At 44.1% G+C, this 18,317-nt stretch overlaps 1 protein-coding gene across 4 annotated transcripts; it reads right to left on the bottom strand.

The window, feature by feature from the left end:
- Positions 1 to 7,406: 7,406 nt before the first annotated feature.
- On the bottom strand, positions 7,407 to 18,235 carry KCNG1 (potassium voltage-gated channel modifier subfamily G member 1). 4 transcript variants are annotated; one of them, XM_027751894.2, is made up of 5 exons: positions 17,943 to 18,235; positions 13,952 to 14,095; positions 13,732 to 13,846; positions 11,690 to 12,494; positions 10,432 to 11,202 (listed from the first exon to the last, which is right to left on the bottom strand). In XM_027751894.2, the coding sequence occupies exons 4-5, from the start codon at positions 12,446 to 12,448 to the stop codon at positions 10,432 to 10,434; spliced, it is 1,530 nt and encodes a 509-aa protein (XP_027607695.1). In that variant the 5' UTR covers positions 12,449 to 12,494; positions 13,732 to 13,846; positions 13,952 to 14,095; positions 17,943 to 18,235. The 4 variants fall into 4 exon arrangements, with proteins under 4 accessions (XP_027607694.1, XP_027607695.1, XP_027607697.1 ...); XM_027751893.2 differs by lacking the exon at positions 13,952 to 14,095 and having other exon boundaries at positions 7,407 to 11,202; XM_027751896.2 differs by lacking the exon at positions 13,952 to 14,095 and having other exon boundaries at positions 11,690 to 12,491.
- Between the last annotated feature and the right edge of the window lie 82 nt (positions 18,236 to 18,317).

Here is an 18,317-nt window from a genome sequence, read left to right on the forward strand (position 1 = left end):
CTCTGGTTAAACATTGAGCAGCACGTGTTTACAAATTCTGGGACAGAAGGAGGAGGATATTTTGTAGCAAATTTAAACCTGAGTTTCTTGTAGCTCATTTTCAAGCAGGAAACCAGGCTGTGAGTCTTTGTGCTTTACAGAAAACAGTCAACACGTGAAGGTTCTGGAGAATTCTGTGGAAACACAGTGATAAGGATGAATGAAAATGGACCCAAACCAGACTGATATCAGAACTGGCAAAAAAAAAAAAAAAAAGCATCAGTTCAGGCTGATGAGAGACAAACTTTCAAGGATCTTTTCTATTAAAATGGCTTTTTGGGAAGACCATTCCCGCCATTCTGCAGGGACTCTCCAAAGCTCTTACAGGAGTGCAGCATCTGAATTATACATCTGTGATTTTTATGTAGACTTCTGTACAGAACTAATTGGGCCATACAATATAGAGGAGGGTATTCTACAGAGGAGGGAAAGAACTGGTGGTCAGTTCTGCTCTCAAGGGAGTATGCAAAATGTAGGTTTCTTTGAAAAAAATATTCTCTTCCTTGACTTAGGATAGCAATTAAATCATCAGCAAATATGGAAACATCTTCCACGTCTCTCAGATAAAGCTGGGGTCCATAGTGCTTGTCAAATTTCACTCTTTGCATGCTAGGGATTTAATTTAATTTAATTTAATTTTATTTTAATTTTTTTCCCCTTAGCTTGCTGAGCTGATACACAGGTCATCCTGTAAATACAGCCCTCAGCAGTGCTGGGCTCTTTGAAGATAAGCTGAAAAATCAAGGATCATAAAATCATATCTAAGCCCAAACCATTCTTATTATTGCAAACTTATCTTTTATTTTGACATAATTTAATTCTTGAGCTCCATAAAACACCTGGTGGTTTCTCTACTGTTAGAGAAACTCCACTTAGAAATTCTAAGAGATGCAATAAAACTTTATGATTTTGTAGTGCTGCCAAAGTACTGTCGAAATATTGGTGGGTGTTGCCATTGTGAGTGAAGAGAAGGTGCTTTGGCTCTGAAGGAGCTCTGATGTGGCTGCTCTGGGATGTGTTACCAGGAGGGAGAAGGTGGGGCAGCACAGAGGGTTTATCTCCTTGTCCTTCCCTCGATGTCACAAGGTTGCCTTTTGCCTGCTTGGTTATATTAGCTTTAAAAGCCTTCCTAGGATTTGGCACAGGAACAGCTCCCACCTCAAGGTTTGAGGGGACCCACAGTGGCTGCAGCATTTGGGCTGAACTGCTGCCTTTTAATGTCTCCCATGTGTTGCTTTCTGGGATGGCTGCAGAGTTCATTTCTAATCTTGTTTATTCCTGGGCCATGGGTGGTATTTTAAGGCAAAGCAAATTGAGCTGGTCAAGCTTGCAGACCAGTCTTAAACATGTCTGCAGACATTGTACTAATGTGCTTTGATAATCTGGCAGGAGTCTCTGTTTATCTCAAAACCTCAATAAATTCATCACTGACCTGCTATCAAAGTGTAGGATTTAAAAAAAAAATCCCCTAACAATTAATAGAGGTATTTGTAGACAACTATATAAGGGATGTAACCAAAACTAGTCCTCAGAGTTCACACACCAGAATTTTAGGCATGTGAGCATCTTGATTATTATTATCCTATTAGAAAGCATAATTTCTAATAAAAATTTAGCTGTTCAAAACAAAACTTTGCACTAGATGCTTAAAATACTTCAAGCACAAGATTGTGGTTTTGTTTTTTTTTAATATGAAAATCTGGAGCATTGTGAAACGACAGAAAAAATAATGTGAAGGCCGTGTGCTAGGTGGCACTGCAAGTTAATAAACCACGGCATTCCCCAAGCTGTGAGAGGCAATTCAAGCTCAGAAAGAGCTGGTTTTGTACAGCTCTTCTGAAAGAAGTCCAGGGAAATAGAATAAAATGGAGATTAATATTAACATCTATTAGGGCAGTAAAATTTGGAGCACAGTTAGCAGTGTGAATGGCAGGAGAACACACACATGAATTGGCTTGTGATACAAACTTTCTGTGGGTTGTGTTACTTGGTTAAATATACCAACCCCTTTCCTTGCCTCACGCTGCAGCTTCAGTATCTTGCTGGGGAAATAAATATTGTGCAGGAAAAGCAGTACTTGATTAGAGGCCTGGTTAGGAAGGAGACAGAAAGAGTTTCTCCTCCAATAACTCAGTTGTCCAGAAGGGCAATGGTTTCACGGACAAGGCGAAAGACAGAGAAGAAATGCAGAGTTTCTGCTAAGTTTTGGCTGCACTCCTGGGCAAGTCACTCTTTCCCCAGTCTCTGCTGTGTGCCCACTGTGTCCCCAGTGATCAGATTCCAAGAAAGCAATTTAATAAGCCTGTTGTTCTAGAACAGTTCTAATAGCTCAAATTTGTGGGTCATGTGACTTGGACAAGGCAGGGGGGTATTGCAATGACAAAAGCTTGGTCATTTAGAGCACAAGTCCATTCTAATCTGTATTGTACCATACAGCTGCACACTCTGTACTCTCCATACAGCAGCAAAGGGAAGGGAAAATGCCCTCTTTGCCTGTTCTCTGGTCTTTTATCATTGAACGGGTTCGTTTGATCTTGTCTTCACAATATATTTCAGGTGACTGATTCAGCTGATAGTCAAAGCCAACTGAAATATATCCATGTGATGGTGCTGCTCTGACCTCTTGTTCTTTTTATTGTGAAGTGCTTGCAATTGTAATATCTCATGCTCATGCTAAGGACAAAAAATAGCTTCCCTCCAAAATGATGGCTGTCATCTGAATCTTATAAAAGCACAGTGATAACATTCAGTCCAGTCCTGCTGTGGTACAAGTTTCCCAGCCAGAGAAGAAGCTATTCCTGGTCTGCATTAGGGCTACTTAAAATGATGGTGTCTGTTGAAAGCCAGAGTCAGGCTGCAGCTTTAGCCAGAACCAACATCTGGGAAACACAGCTGAGGCAGAGCAGTCCATGGAACACACTGTCCATGGTCCAGCTGTCGACCTCCACCGGGGCCTTGATGGGGGGATTCACTGTGGGATTTGCTGCCCTGCCCCTTTTCCATCAGTCACTGAAGGAAGGAACCAGCAGTTGGATGTTGTTGTGGCTTCTCCCTGCCCATGGCACGAGGCCCTGCTGTGCCAGGAAGCCGTAGTTTGGTTCACGAGGTGTTCGTGCTGTTGCTAAGAGACCAAATCCCTGCTTGCAAAGAAAGGTTATTTCCAAATTTAAAATGGCTCTGTAGATATTTGACTGGGAAACGAACTCTCTTAGACAAGGGGGCATTCACCTGTGGTGAAAGGGATCATGGAATCACAGGATGATTTGGGTTGGAAGGGACCTTTTAAGATCATTTGCTCCAAACCCCTGCCATGGGCAGGCACACCTTCCACTATCCCAGGTTGCTCCAAGTTTATCCAACCTGGTCTTGAACACTTCCAGGGATGGGGCAGCCACAGCTTCTCTGGGCAACCTTGCCAGGGCCTCACCACCCTTACTGTAATAAAAGTCCTCCCTATAGTTAGTCTGAATCTACCCTCTTGTAGTTTAAATCTGCTACCCCTTGTCCCATTGCTACAGGCCCTGCTAAAAGTTCTTATTTTGGGAAACAGATTTCTAACTTCACCGTGTAAGGGTTTGAAATGCTTAAAATAATAAATTAAAGTTTTTAAACTTGGTGGTTTTTTTTTTCTATGTGTATTTTTATGTACAGGTGTGTATGTGCACACCTGGAGGATGGGCGTGTTCAGGTGCTGTGACAAACCCATGTTAGGCAGAATCTATAGAAGTCATTTCCAGGACTTGCACATTGTCCATTTCAAACATGTTTTTTAAACTCTGCTCTCGGTTTCATTTTATTACTGTACTAGTGGGAGGTAACAGGTGTGACAGTTATTTGAACTAATTAAAACACTATAGATGCCTTTTCATCTTCAATTAGATGACTTCCTGTAGATTCTATAATTTCTTTTACACATAAAACCATAACTGCTTCCTTACCAGACTGCTCCTGTACAAGAGATGGAGGTGTTTACATTGCCTCCTGTGATTCTGAAGTCTGTTAATTTTAGTCAGATAAAACTGCATTAGCCTTTTGAAAAAAGTCACTTGCCAATATTCCAGCCAAAGAAATGCTGCATAAATATTTTTATGAGTATATATGTAGTGTCAATATGTACTTTGCACTTCCCAGGAAGTTCTGCTGATGGTGTATCCTTGTCCTCGTTTCCCTGCAGATCCACCAGCCTGCTCTGGAAATGACAGGCCACGTGTGCAATGGATCGAATATTTTCCTCTATGTTTTAAAAAGAATTTCCCAAAATGTATTATAGCTCCTTTTCGTGTCGCTGGTGCAAGTGGGAGCTCCAGGACCGGGAATCAGCGGGAGCTGCCGGGAGCAGCCCGTAGATGGCAATGTAAGATCCTGGGATCGGGCATGGAGGAAAGCCCGTTCTCTTCCCCAGACACTGACTCACACCTTGGATTTATGGTGTTCTCGGTGATTTTTGACTCTCCTAGCACTGACCAGCCTCTTGGGTCCAGGTCTGCATTTGGAGTGCTGTCCCATTCCTGGTCAGAAATACAATTGTACACAAATACACAAATAACGGGAGTCGGATTTACAGGGAACACTCACCCTGTGGCTTTCCCTGTCAGTGATATGCAAAAATTTAACCATATCCCAGAATCACTGAGGTGGGAAAAGCCCTCCCAGACCTTGGAGTCCAAGCTGTGCCTGATCCCCACCTTGTCCCCCAACCCAAAGCACTGAGCACCATGTCCAGGTGCTCCTTGGACACCTCCAGGGATGGGCACTCCACCACCTCCCTGGGCAGCCTCTTCCAATGCCTGACTACCCTTTGCAGGAAGAATTCCCCCTGAATTCTCACGTGCTTGCAATACTTTAGCTGTGGGCTGGAGCTCTGGCTGTCAGTGGAGAGGAGGAGTCAGCAGGGGAAAATGCACAGGTAGCTTTCCACAGGTCCCACCAAAAGGAACGTTTTCTTAGTGCAGTTTCAGGGGTTCTAGAAGCCTCCATGGTGGGATGAGGATCCAGCCTTGTCTCATGCTGCTGTTGCTGATGCTGCTTTCCCGTTCCCATCAAATTATGTTCGTTTTCATCCTGTGACCCCACGTTGAATATGTGCTCTCTGCTCTCACCTAACTTCACCCACTGTGCCATGTGATGCTTTGCAGCCTTAACCTCCCCCACTCAGATTGTCCTCAGAACTATTCCTCTCCAAAATTAAAGACACCCGCAATTCCACAGTGTTGGATGTGGTTTGCTTGAGGATGGTATTTATTGATTTCTCAAAATGTTCTTTTATTTATGAGTGAAATTGAGTCATCTTTTCCTTGACTGACCTGGAAACTGCCATCACTGTAAAAGTTACAGATGATATTGCCCAGCTTTGTTGTGACATGGGGTGCATCACTAATGAGAATCAGAGCATTACTTCAATTTATCATTCAGCAATTGTGTCAAAACTCCATTTCTCTGTATGATTAACTAGAGAAATTTATGCCAGTCCCCAGCACTTTGTTTCTGAGGTGGGCACCATTTAAATTATGTTATCTTTAACAGAAAGAGAAACATTATTATCTTGCTGACCACTTCACTTGCATGAATGAGAGCTGAAAAATGAGCTGTCTGGTTTTGGAAACAAATGGCTGTGTTTTTTAAGAATTCCCACCTCCAGATGATGGCTGGGACGTGCTCGCATTCTGAGTCAGTCACTAGAGCAGGCTAATTACTGTAGTTTACAGCCCTGTTTTTCCGGACCCACAATGGATGTAGGAATCAAATTATGACCGTAATTAAGAATGGCCACAAAGCCGCCGCTGTTAACGAGGGTACCTGACAAAGGAGGAGCTGAGCCCTCTCCCTGACACAGTTACACGTGTCTGTGTGCCCTGCCTGGCTCTGGAGATGCACAAGGCTCTTCAACTCCTGTCACAAGGGCTGCAGGGATAACGAATGAATATTTATCAAGTGTAGCAAATATGCTCTAATTACCCTAATTGGCCTGCTGTGGTTGCAGTTACGGCGGGACTTTATTTCTGTTCAAGTGACAGTTGCTTCTGGATTAGGTCCCGCAGGCAAAGAGGGAGTGAAAGCCCTGCTGAAGAGGGCAGAAGATCCCCTGATATTCTGATCCTGCAGTTTCCTCACCATGCTTCTGGCAGGCTGAGAGCTAATAACATTCTCCATCTCATTAGTGATTTCTGTGGAGTATTTCAGAAGATGTGAGATGCTGGAAAATGACAAAAAATGAGCAAAAAGGGGGAAAGGACTAGTTTTATTGTTAGTAATTAATAGGCCAAACTTCAGGCTGGCAGTACAGGTAAAATTCTCCTTGACTTTATCTGTGGTGTGGAAATTTATCTTTATTTGTGGGGTGTGATTTTCCATAGTGACTGACAGCCACCAAACAAGGGATCCTGTCCTCAGGACTTACACTCTGTGTTACAAGGCAGAACATGCACAGTTATGAGAAGCATCTGTCCCTTTCCTCTTGTTTTATCTTACTTGTCTTTTTTCTTATCCAAGCAAGACTAATCAGTAATTGCATGGAACAGAACTGGTTTGCAGCCAGGCATGAGCTGCCCAGAGCTGTTGTATTTGCTGCTGTGTTGCTGTTTCAGACTGACCCTGAACAAGAACAACTTGACCTCTCTGCATCCGGATTCTTCCCACTCCTTGGTTCCCCACATACAGTGAATGAAATGTGGAAAGGATAAATCATGTGGAGGTATTGGTGGTTCTGTACAATTTAACACTCCATCTATCCTAACACTGGACTTTTACTGTAACACCTGAATTAGGGATCTGGTTCATTCGGGGCTCTATTAAAAAATCAAAAAGGAGAAAAGACAATATATCTCCCAGTGGGGGTTGAGATCCTTTGACAAGGCTGACACTCTGCTCACACTGCAGATGCTGTTCTTTGATGTACCATTACAGAAGGTGTGTGGCTCTGCCTTAATTTGTCAGTGTTGCCCCACCAAGGGATTTGTGCTGGTTTTGAGGAAAGAGGAGGGTGGAAGGGGAAAGATTTCAGAGAAAGTCATTCAATGTACCACCTTACCTGGAAATTCTGGTTTCATCAGGGATTTTTCTTTCTCAGTCTTCACTGATCTCTTCAGAATCTGTTAGGTCCTTTGGTTAAATGGTTAAAATAGTTTAAAGTTACGTCCCAGTGAACTGTGATTGATGTTATTGGGACAACGTGCAAGAAAGAGATTTCCCTATTCAGTCTTGGCACCTCGATTTTTCTACAGTGAGATTAATTTTCTTTCCTAGTGAACGCTTTCTGTCACAGTCAGAAACACTCAGAGCCCCAATCCTCCCTCAGCTCCACTCCCCTCCCGCAGTGACCCCGTTAGCAGGTGTGACAGGCTTTGTGTCCCGCAAGAAGCACATGAAAATGCAGGGAGAGCCTAACACTTTATTAATCCACACTAGCACAGCTCCTGCTGTGGGTTCATTCTGTACATGTGCTGAGCACACAGAGGGCAGTCCCAGAGCAGTGCCCATCGCTGTCACAGACGTCACCACTGGCGGGGCACCCGAGCAGCCCTCCCGCGTCAGGAAAGCACAACGGGGCTTTATTGCAACTGTCTTGTTGGCTGCACATGCTGCTAAAATGCCAAAAAGGAGTGATAGCTGACTCGGGGGCTCTCAGAACAGGCAGCTTTAGAGTCGAGCCACAATTCTCGTGAATTTGGCTAAAAATTCAGATACTATGCTGTAAAGAGGCATAATCATCTGAGACCCTCAGCCTTCCCAGGAAAGCTGGAACAGCGTGTGGGTTTCAAACTAGTGTTGTTCTCTTCTAGCTGGATTTATTTAGCATAAGGACTACAGTCTGTATTGCCTCCTGTAAAACACAGCCAGGTTTGTTAGAGTGATTCAGAGTAAAACATGGCCATATCCTTACAAGGAGCTGTTGCCAAGTACAAAATTACACGGGGTAGGTACATCCTCGCAGCTTATTTGTCCCTGGCTTAGGCAGAACTTGCAACAGGCAAGATGCTTTCACAGTTTTGCTCAACCAACACCCAACTCCAGGGTGATATTTTTAATTTTGGTGTTTGTTTTTTTTTTTCTGGACAAGGGCTTTAGAATCAAGCTTCGGTTTGGGGATAAAAAAAAAAATAAAGTGATACATAAAATAAAGGCACATTAATGTAAAGACATTGAGAAAATGGATGGCCCTACAGCATTTATTAACTAGCAGAACATGGAAATGAGCTTAGGTTTTATTTGGTAAGTCTTGATTTCTCCTTATATTCACTTACAGCTTCTTATTTATGGCTCAGCCTGTCAAACACATTCTTAGATAAGCAACTGTTGCTCACAGGACCAATCTAATTACCAGTTCTTTTTATAACGAACGCTGACACCAAGGTAGAAGATGTATAGCACTTGTGCTGCAGCCAATGCCACAGATGATCAAACAGTCCTGAAATTTAAAAAAATGGGGATAAAATGGAAAACGTGTCCCTTTCTTGTCACGATGTTCCTGTTTTTTGTCCAACTCTAATTAAAACTGAAGAAGAAGAGTGAAAAGCTGGTTCATTTGTAGCTTTGGCACAGAATTAATTGCCAAGAGTTTAGGCTGGATATTTTAGCACTCTGCAGTAATGTTCCATAGGCACATTTCCCTACCGCAGACTGGAGCCCTAATTATTTGAAAAGTGCATTTTAAAAACTTTGGGAGTTATCCTTCAGGAACAAGCATATCAGAACGCCTTCAAATTGTATTTTAAAGATATTTGAAAAGAAAATCAGCATAGTGTGGGCTTGGCCAAACAGCACAGACTGAGAAACTAATTTTACTTTTTTTGAAAGGACAATGGTTGTGTCCTTGGCCTTAATTTAAATCGTAAAACCATCTTGCATTCTGGTGTTTCTAGAAATGCCAATAAGAGATAGTATTTCTGAAAATCAATGTAGAGAAGCATTGGTCAGTGTGATGGGAACTTCTAAATTCCCCAACTCTTAACTTGCTAATAAGTAAATTTAATAAAAAGAAGGGGAAAAAAGGTGAGACTCCTCAGGTTAGCTTTCCTCTACTTCTAAGCACATGAAATAAATCAGTGGATTAAATTAATTTTCTTTTAAGTTCTGGAGTTTTTCTCCTGAGCTGTTATCAAGCCAGTACCATTCCCTCTAAAATAAATGGGGGGGTGTCTGTCATTAACCTGCAGAGAAACCTGAGCATCTCATGACCCATGTGTTCCCCCCAGCTTCAGCAGAACCTGGACCAAGACAGCCCTGGGGCTGACGAATACGTGGTTGTGGTTTAGGACCTGAATTGCTTTTTCATGTCCTATTTAAAATTTTCTCCATTCCTACCATGTGTGTAAGGATGGCAAAGGCAGAGTTAATGAAGCCTTGAGTCCCTCTTGATTGAGGACAGGATAAAGCTGTCAGTGCACCCCACTCCATGACTCAAATGGTATTTTGTTTTTTTTTTTTTTTTCCTCACTGGCAACTTCCCACGACCACATATTTTCTGCTCCTTATACAGAACCAAGTGCTCAGTGGGAATGGGAGCCCAGCGTGGATTTGCCCAGCACTGGTGGGGGGTCCCCTGGAAAATGCCCTCTCTGAATTCCCTTCCAGAGCTGAGGTACAGTGAAACCTGGGACAGATGGTGGGGAAGGCTGGCATCTCCTCATGCATATTGCATTGCATTTGCAGCTACTCACCTCTTGATAATAATATTAAGTGCTACAAAACTCCAAGGCTTTGTTCCTGGGAATGCTGCATTCGATGGCAAAGAATCAATGCTGTAATGCCAATTAAATTTTGAAGCTGGGGAGCTCTAAGTATTTACATCTTTAGCAAGGTTATACTGTAAACAGCTTGGTCTCTCTTTTCTGCTGTGTTTAGGGCTGACTTGCAAAGAAATACGTGGTTCTGTTGTGAGTGACAAATCTTGACGCTTTTTTAAAAGCACAATGGGACAAACATCTGTGGTTATTTCCATTATGCTCCAAGGCATGTTACTGGGAGAGAATTTAGCCATTAATTTTGTTGTATTTACATTATTTATATACAAGAAGAACAAGAGAAATGGCAGCCTGTTTAATGATTATATACATTGTGATTCGGTTGGAAAAATGTGTGTTACAAATGGCAAAACAGCCTGTCAAGTGCATAATTATATGTTGTTCTTCTTTTTTTTCTTGTCAGGGATGTTTTAATTCCTTAAATCCCACTGCATGATCTCAGTGCAAGATCTGTCCTATACATTATACTGAGGGGGGGGAGGAAAGAACAGCATAATAACAGACCTCTTAAATCACATCAGTTCCTGGCTATAGCTCTTTTTCTTCATTTTAGTAAGAGGGTTACCCTTGTAAAATGCTTCCAAAGCAAATTAAAAGATGGAATCTGATACAACAAAACTACTCGACAGCAGGAGAAATAGTAACTTAAATTTCATTCATTGTCCTTGGTCTCAGAAGAGAGAGTGGTGAATAAAACCTCACTCCCTTGTGACTCATTGCTCATCTGAGACTTGGCTTTCAGTAAGAACTGTGCTCTCCTGTACATTATTCTTTCCTGTTCCTGCTTCAGCTCCAGGTAGGAGCGTGAGAAGGTGTGGAAGATGGAGGTGACGGGGAATGCCATGAGGAGGATGCCGCTCAGGATGCTGCTCAGGGCCACCACCTGCCCGGGGATGCTCCTGGGCACCATGTCCCCGTAGCCCACGGTGGTCATGGTGATGACAGCCCACCAGTAGCAGGCGGGGATGCTGGTGAACTCCTGGGAATCCGCCATCTCGTTCTCCACGACGTAGAGCAGGGGCGCGAACAGCGCGATGGCCACGCACAGGAAGAGCAGCAGGAGCCCGAACTCGCGGGTGCAGCGGCGGGCGGTGAGGCCCAGGGTCTGCAGCCCCAGCGAGTGCCGCGCCAGCCGCATCACGTACAGGATCCGCAGCGCCCGCAGGATCCGCAGCACCAGCCCCACCTTGTCCAGGTAGATGTTCCCAGAGCTGGGCTTCCTGGAGCCCACCGAGGTGGTGTCCACCAGCAGCGTGATGTAGTAGGGCAGGATGGCGATTATGTCGATCAGCGTCAGCGGCCGCCGCAGGAAGGCAAACTTACTCTTTGCCTGGATGAACCTCAGCAGGAACTCCAGGGAAAACCATGCCACACACACAGACTCCACAATGAAAATGTTGTAGCACATCTGGGAACACTCGCCCTGCAGGAAAGAGGAGGAGTTTGTAACCGGCACTGGGTAATAACTATTTTAGTTGGTGCGGTGACAGGAAGAGAGGTTTCTGTGTGGGTTTTCTTAAACCCAAAATATTAAAGGAATCGGAGCTGTTGCTATGGGGAAACACATTGACAATTTGGAACAAGTTATATGCAAAACTTAGAAAGGAACTACTTATTCCATAGAAGGTACTGCTTGGGAATTTCAGGCTTTCTAAATTGCAAACACAAAGAGCCTAACAAGGCAAGATTCAGTTGCACACTAACAAAATTTTCTTTGGGCATAGAACTGGATGTGCTTAATTATCTTACAGGGAGTGGAACAGTCATGTAAGATTTCAAATACTCTTTGTGATATTTTTCCCCCTCTAAAGACAGCTGTAAAATCCCCATTGAAATCAATGTCCTCAGACCTTGTATTTGCTCTGCTCTTCCCAGCACATACCATTTTCCATCCTGAAAAGCCAACTTACCTTTTCCTCCTCCTCCCTCAGGTCAGGCATGGTGCTGATGGATAAGTTCACTGCTGTAATAGTTACAAACAAAACAGACAAACACGCAAACACCTTTCCAGGAAGGCCAGACTGGGGCCTTTCCACCATGTCTTGCAACTTTTTCATGCACAAACCAATTTTTGTCTCCTCTACTGTTTCACCTGTTGTTTCATTTTCTAGGAGGTCATCCTCCCGTTCATTTATCTCTGTGAGCTCCTCCATTTTTTGCAGATATCTCCTTTTACAACACCAGTCCAAGTTGTCTTCCTCAATCCCCCAGTAGAGCAGCTCCTCCTGGAAAGACAGCGCACACATCTCACGCAGGAGCCGAAGTTTCCCGACCCTCAGGAAGGTCAGGATTGTCCTGAACGCCCCCGGGTTGCGGTCGAAAAAGAATTCATTGCAAGTCACATCGTAATCATCACAGATGTTGAGAATGTCGTCAAAATTATTACAGAATTTCAGTTGTCCCAGACGTGTCAGTGGGAATTCATCGAGTGTGGTCCAGGGGAGCAGGTACTTTATGCCCCCCACGTTTATAATGATGTGGTGCTTCCTGTCGTCGGGGTGAAAGCCTTTGAGGAGATCCTCCTGGGGGGGAATTAGCCTGGCTCTTTGGTAAAAGACTCCCTTGAGGGTTTCTGACTCTGGAAAGAATGGGTGGTTGAAGGAAGTATCTGAAGCACAGCTCAGGGCACTATAGTCATAGTCGGAATTTTCTCCAGGCATCAGAGTCATCTTGGAAGACAACTTTACATCCCTTTGCTGCTTCTGCAAGTGTCTTCTGGAACAAAAACCACATGGGGTGAGTAAACGAGAGGTTGTTTTTGAGTTTTGAGCAAATATAGCGATTTGAGCTCAAAAACATTTATGGATGATAAAAACAACCGGGAAGAAAACAGCAGTGGCTGAGTGTGGTCAGAAGACCTTTCTGGGAAGGCTGGGTTTGTCCAGCTGGTTTGTCTATCAAGGGGTGCTCCCATGTCCAGGAGCTCTGCTCAGCATATTTGTCACACTGGGAACCTTCTCCTGTCTCACATACAGAGGTCTCAGTTCTCAGGAGATAGAGAGGGAAACAGGAATAGTTCCTCCATGTGGCAGGATATTTCTGGTTCTGAACGGAGGTATAAAAATTATACTGTCATATGAGAACACAGTTCAAGTGCACTTTGTAGAAAAGCAAATTGTATATTTTTATTTAAGTATTACTCATAAAAATCTTGAGTATTTTAGCACCTATGAAGTATATTGAAAGAATCAGAAGTCACTTATGTTGTAGTTGAGTAAATACACACTTATAAAAAACACTTAGTACAAAACTATTTTCTAAAAGGCCATATGGAAACAATCTGGGGGAAAAAAGCCCACTGGTATTGGTGGTCACATAAATGTTTGTATAGAGTTTATACACATTTAATGACGTGGGAACTCCCTTTTTACAGCTTCATTTACAAAAGATTGCAAAGAAATACATGATTTCTACCCTTTGGGTATTATTTCAGTTATAGCAGACACCCAATATGCAGTAATAGGGCTCTGTCCTTACAGGGGGTTGATTAGTACCTGAGAGCCAAAGTGCCTTCACCAACCGAAAAATTCTAACGACAACTTGGAAAATCCCGTTCAAATTCTGCTCACACACCACTGGCATAGAGCCTGTTGAATGAAGTGAACAGAGTTCAAAAGGGTATAAAAAACAGGAGCTGGGAATGCTAAACTTTTGGCCTCCCTAACTCACTGTATTTTTAAAGTCAGCCTGAAACCTGCCCCTCCACAGGAGGGTGGTGCAGCCCTGCTCTGAGACCTTCCATCTGCACACTCAGCTACAGCTTTGTGCATGGAGTTGCTGGGCTTCACTTGATAAGGGTATTTATTTACTAAGCAGATTGTACAATAAATAGGTATTAATTATGCACCAGTATTTTGACTTTCTAGCCTCGAGTTCACAGGAAAGGAATAAATATTACACTTGATTGGCTTCAGTAGCAGTTGAGTTCTGTTCTTCACCTGGCTGCACTTACCTCCCCTTGGCTGCACGCCCTGGGGATACACCCCCTGCCAGGGCCACTTCCTTAACCACAGAACCCTCCTTCTCAGAAGCTGGGCTTTATAAACCACACCAGGAGTGGTACATACCTATTGGAGAAGAAAAACCCATGAACACACAACAGTAAAGGGCTCAAACCACAGCTGCAATTCAGTTCAAGAGCAACAGGCTCTCCTTGCTGCAATGGGACTTACAATGCTGCTTTCAATGAAACACTCCCTCAGTCCTGCTCCTAAACTTCCAAGAGGGATAACGCTCAACAGAGCAGCTCCTTACGCACTTCCAAACAGGTGGGCCCAGGTCAGCTTTGGATGGAGTGGTATTTCCTGCTTCTTCACCTGGATAGAATCATGGAATGACTTGGGTTGGAAGGGACCTTAAAGCTCATCTCATTCCAACTCCCCTGCCATGTGCAGGGACACCTTCCACCAGCCCAGGTTGCTCCAAGCCCTATCCAACCTGGCCTTGGACACTTCCAAGTATGGGGCAGCCACAGCTTTTCTGGGCAACCTGTGCCAGGGCCTCACCAGCCTCACAGGGAAGAATTTCTTCCTGATATCTCATCTAAAACTGCTCTCTGTCAGTTTGAAGCCAGTCCACCCTGATGACATGTAATCCTCTCTATTACTAAAAGGAAATCATTAATTTACTTACCTTTAGGGCATATGGACAAGAAGGTCTACAGGAATATACAAGAGTGGACAAGGCATGATTCAGATCTTTCAAGAGTTGTGGTACCATTTCCTGGCCTGAGGTAAGCAAAGAGCTGAGCTTTGTCACCTCACTCACGTCACAAAGTGGGGTCTCTGTTACTACTGACAGCAACCTGAGCACAGCTGTTCTCCATGTCAAAATCTGAACTGTGTTTAGCTCTCAGTGCCTTATCCTGCTCACTGGCTTGTGTTGCTGAGTTGCTCTGTCTTTGCTCCAGAGTTATGACTCTGGAAATCCCCTCCACAGAGGACGGAGAGTCTGAAATTCTGCACTGTGGGTGCAACCAGTGACAAAACCCTGCAGGCCTGCACTCAAATCAGCTTCTCATGGATTTCGGTCTCTCTCTTGCCTCAGGAAAGACTGAGGGAAGGCCTGCTGACCTGAAAGTCTTTTTTCTAGAAAGAACATTAACTTGAAACATACTTGTATTAAAAAGCCACATTACAAGAAATTGTAGCCAATACTGGGATTGTCAGTGGAGTTCACAACAGGTGATGGCACTCTGGCATTGTCCACTGGACAAGCTGCAGGACTTGGATAAACAAAGGGATCTGAAGAGAGGGAGAGCTGGCACAGACAGTGCCAACTAGAGCTCATGGAACAGAGGAGCAGCTCAACTTTCAATTGCCCTGCCATACAGTCCATCAGTGAAGCATTCCCAGTGACCTCAGAGCTGGTCTCCTGTTAAAGCATTCCCAAGATAAGATCAGCAGTAATGCCACTGGAATTCGAGCTATAGGTTTGATGTGGGAAAATAGGGAAAACCTGATGTCTGTTTATGTAGGGCTCCTTCTCTTAGAGCAACTTGTTTTGTTTGGAAACAGGCATTTTCCCTTCTGCCTCAACCATGTCTGAGGCAGGGCTGGGCCGAGGAGAATAAAGATGATGACTGATATAACACCATGGATAAATGGGAGCTGTTAACCATTTTCCCTTCTGCAATACCAGATGATGTTGGTTAGCAACAACTTATCCTTTGAATCTCAGCCAGGAAAAATGAGGAGGCAGCTCATCTCTGTCACTGGTTTGATCTCCCACCGCATCCACTGTTGACACAATGGGAAGAAATGGGGAGAGGGGAATGTAGATGTTCTCTGTGTGTCAAACACACGCTGTAGCCCCGAGGCAGCAACTGGGAAACGACAGAGCAAAGAAAAATAATTTTTTTTCCTTGCTCTCAGCTTCTCGACCTGTGCAAGACAATAAATTGGACAAATTAATCCCCCGTGTGACACACTGAGCGACTGCAGTGATAAAAGGTGGCTCCTTCCTTTTCCATAACCAGAGCTGGCAAGCCTACAGGTCCCACATACGAGCTGGTGCCCTCCATGGGTTATTTACACGTTCTTTGCCTCAGATACACGTAGCATCAGATCTATGGGAGAAGAGTGGGAGGAAATAAAAGACAACAAAGAGTTGAAGGAACGGAGGAAGGAGGAAAATAAATGCATACATTTCTCTGTCTGTCTATTTTTTTCCTTTGGAAGGTGCCTCTACAGAATGATGGTCACTACTGCTTTCAGATGGGAGAGATCTAATTCATGGAAGGGTTTTTTTGCTACTGAGCTTAAAACCCAAGCAAAACGTTTTCTTCCCAAGTTGCAGCCTAATGACACTGGGGACAGCTAATGAGAAATGTGTTAAGGATTAAAGACAACACACTAGAATATAAGGTCACACAAACCCACTGGCCTATAGCAACAATTTCCCCAGCAATTAAACAAGATGAACTTCAAGGATATGCTGGAACAGTAAAATCCCCTGCTCTGCTCAAGGCCCAATGGTAAAATCCCTCCTTGTCTGAGTCAACATTCTGCCCTTGGAATGCTTGGGAGTTACTGAAGCCCAGTCAGCTTTCTGGCTTCCCTAGCTGATAATGTGTTCTCACCTGGGCAAATCGCTTCTCTCTGAGCATCTTTTCCTGTTTTGTTTGTAAGCTTACTGGGGCAATAATTGTTTCTCACTGCATTATACAACCCTGGTAACTGTTCTGGCTTCCAGAACCTACAGGAATAACTCGCTGTGGAAAGGGCTCTTGGTGACCAAAGTGGGGTGTTGTGCATGGGAAGCAAGATAGAACATATTTTAAAAAAAATCTGTCCTGCACGAGATGATATCCCTTATGTCTGCTGAAGAAATCAAATTAGAAATCTGTACTGCCCTTACTTGCAGCTAAAATTCAGGAAGGATGCCAGACTCCCAGGCAATGGGAAAAGAATTATTAAAGATGCCCTTCTGAGGGAAAGAAATAGAACTCATGAGTAACATGCTAAAATTCCACTGCAAGTGTCGTCGTCCCCCCCCCCCCCAGTGTCCTCTGCAGTATTTTGAATTCTGCAGTGCATCTCTGATGTAATCAGAGCTCCTGCAAGGAGTCCTGCTCTGCTCCGTGGTGCAGACAATTCAAAGTTGTGCCTGGATGAAAACAAGCATGCAAGGAAGATGCAGAACTCCCCCCTAGACTCTTCTATCAATTCCAGTACCTGGAACTCATCTCTGTTGCTTTTTACCATTTGTAAATTAAGTTTAAATAAAAACAAAAAAAGAGAAAAGTTTCAGATTTTGGTGCAGGTTGAATACGAATATAGTGATTTTTTTGAGAGAATTCCATAAGAAACTGCTTTACAGTTCAGTGATCCTTCCTCCTGTAGTCTTTCCTTAGTTAAGCAGGCAGTATTCCCAGCAGTGTTACATTCAGTTCTCCCCTGGTACAGGATTTCTGGGCTGTACCACCTGCAGGTACCTCCTGACATACTCCAAGCCACACTCATGCAGCTCTTTTCAGCCCAAGAACAGATCTCAAACTTCAGCTCTTGCAAAGTGCACTTCAGCCAAATCAAAGTAAAACTTAAAAAGGTCAATGTCTAATAGGAAACAAAATTCTCCAGAAAAGCAGATAAGCTGAAAAAACGTGCTGCTATCTCTGTGTTGCTCACCTTGAGCTGGACAGTTATGGCATTTTATGACAATTTACAAACTGAATTATGTCAAATATGTTACTCACTGTTTGGTTTTATGGAGCTGAACCTTATTCTACTGATAATAATCAGAAGTGAAATAACTTTGCAGATAAGTTATATCCCCAGGAGAATGTTCTGAAATACATTAGGAGTAATAACTGTATTTACTCTCCTGCTGTGAAACATATTTATGTCAACAAATTTTAGCAAGTCACATTCAAAACAATTCCTTAAACATAGTTTTTAAAAATAAAGGATTTTATAATTATTTATATAGGTAAATATTTTGCCACTGAAATGAAGATATGTAGTCATGGAAGAGTTATTTCATGCCTCTCCTGTCCTTCCCCCCCCTCCCCAAGTCTTTTCCAATGAAAAAAGTCTTCTAGAAAGACATTGCCTATCAAGAACAGTTCACTTTGATGTGTCAGTCGCCAACGAGCAGAAGTCAGTAAATAGATCAACATAAAAGACATCTCTTAATTATTTTAAAATTAAAGCTAGAAAGGACCTTCAGATTAGGCAAAGCAGAAGAAACTGGAAACACAAGCCTCCATCCTGCGCTGTGCAGACACAGGACCCGTGGAGCGGGAGAGCCGGGAAGGGGAAGCCCGAGCAGCACGAACGGAGCCCGATGGATGAGCCTGGAGCGCCGTCAGCCTCCTCCGCGGCGGGGCCGGGGCAGGGCAGGAACGAGCCGGGCGGTCCCGGGCAGCAGCCGCCCCGCTCCCGCTGCTGGCGGCGCAGCCAGCGCGGCTCCGGCAGGGAATGACGGCGCGGGCGGACGGTCCCTCTCTTCCATCCCTGCGGCGGGCGAGAACCTGTTGCTACAACCCGTGCAGGGACCCCCCACCCCTCCCGCCGCGCTCCCCGCTCCGGCGGCTCC

This window comes from Pipra filicauda, unplaced genomic scaffold (assembly GCF_003945595.2).
Source record: "Pipra filicauda isolate LSUMZ 115617 unplaced genomic scaffold, ASM394559v2 scaffold275_size1018216_pilon, whole genome shotgun sequence".
Classification (NCBI taxonomy): domain Eukaryota; kingdom Metazoa; phylum Chordata; class Aves; order Passeriformes; family Pipridae; genus Pipra; species Pipra filicauda.

What these genes read in the sequence shown, in the direction of transcription:
- KCNG1 (XM_027751893.2), bottom strand. Translation starts at nt 12,448, where the DNA reads ATGACTCTGATGCCTGGAGAAAATTCCGACTATGACTATAGTGCCCTG. An exon ending in TGAGGGAGGAGGAGGAAAAG is followed by an intron (nt 11,203 to 11,689) that starts GTAAGTTGGCTT and finishes TCTTTCCTGCAG; the next exon opens with GGCGAGTGTTCCCAGATGTG.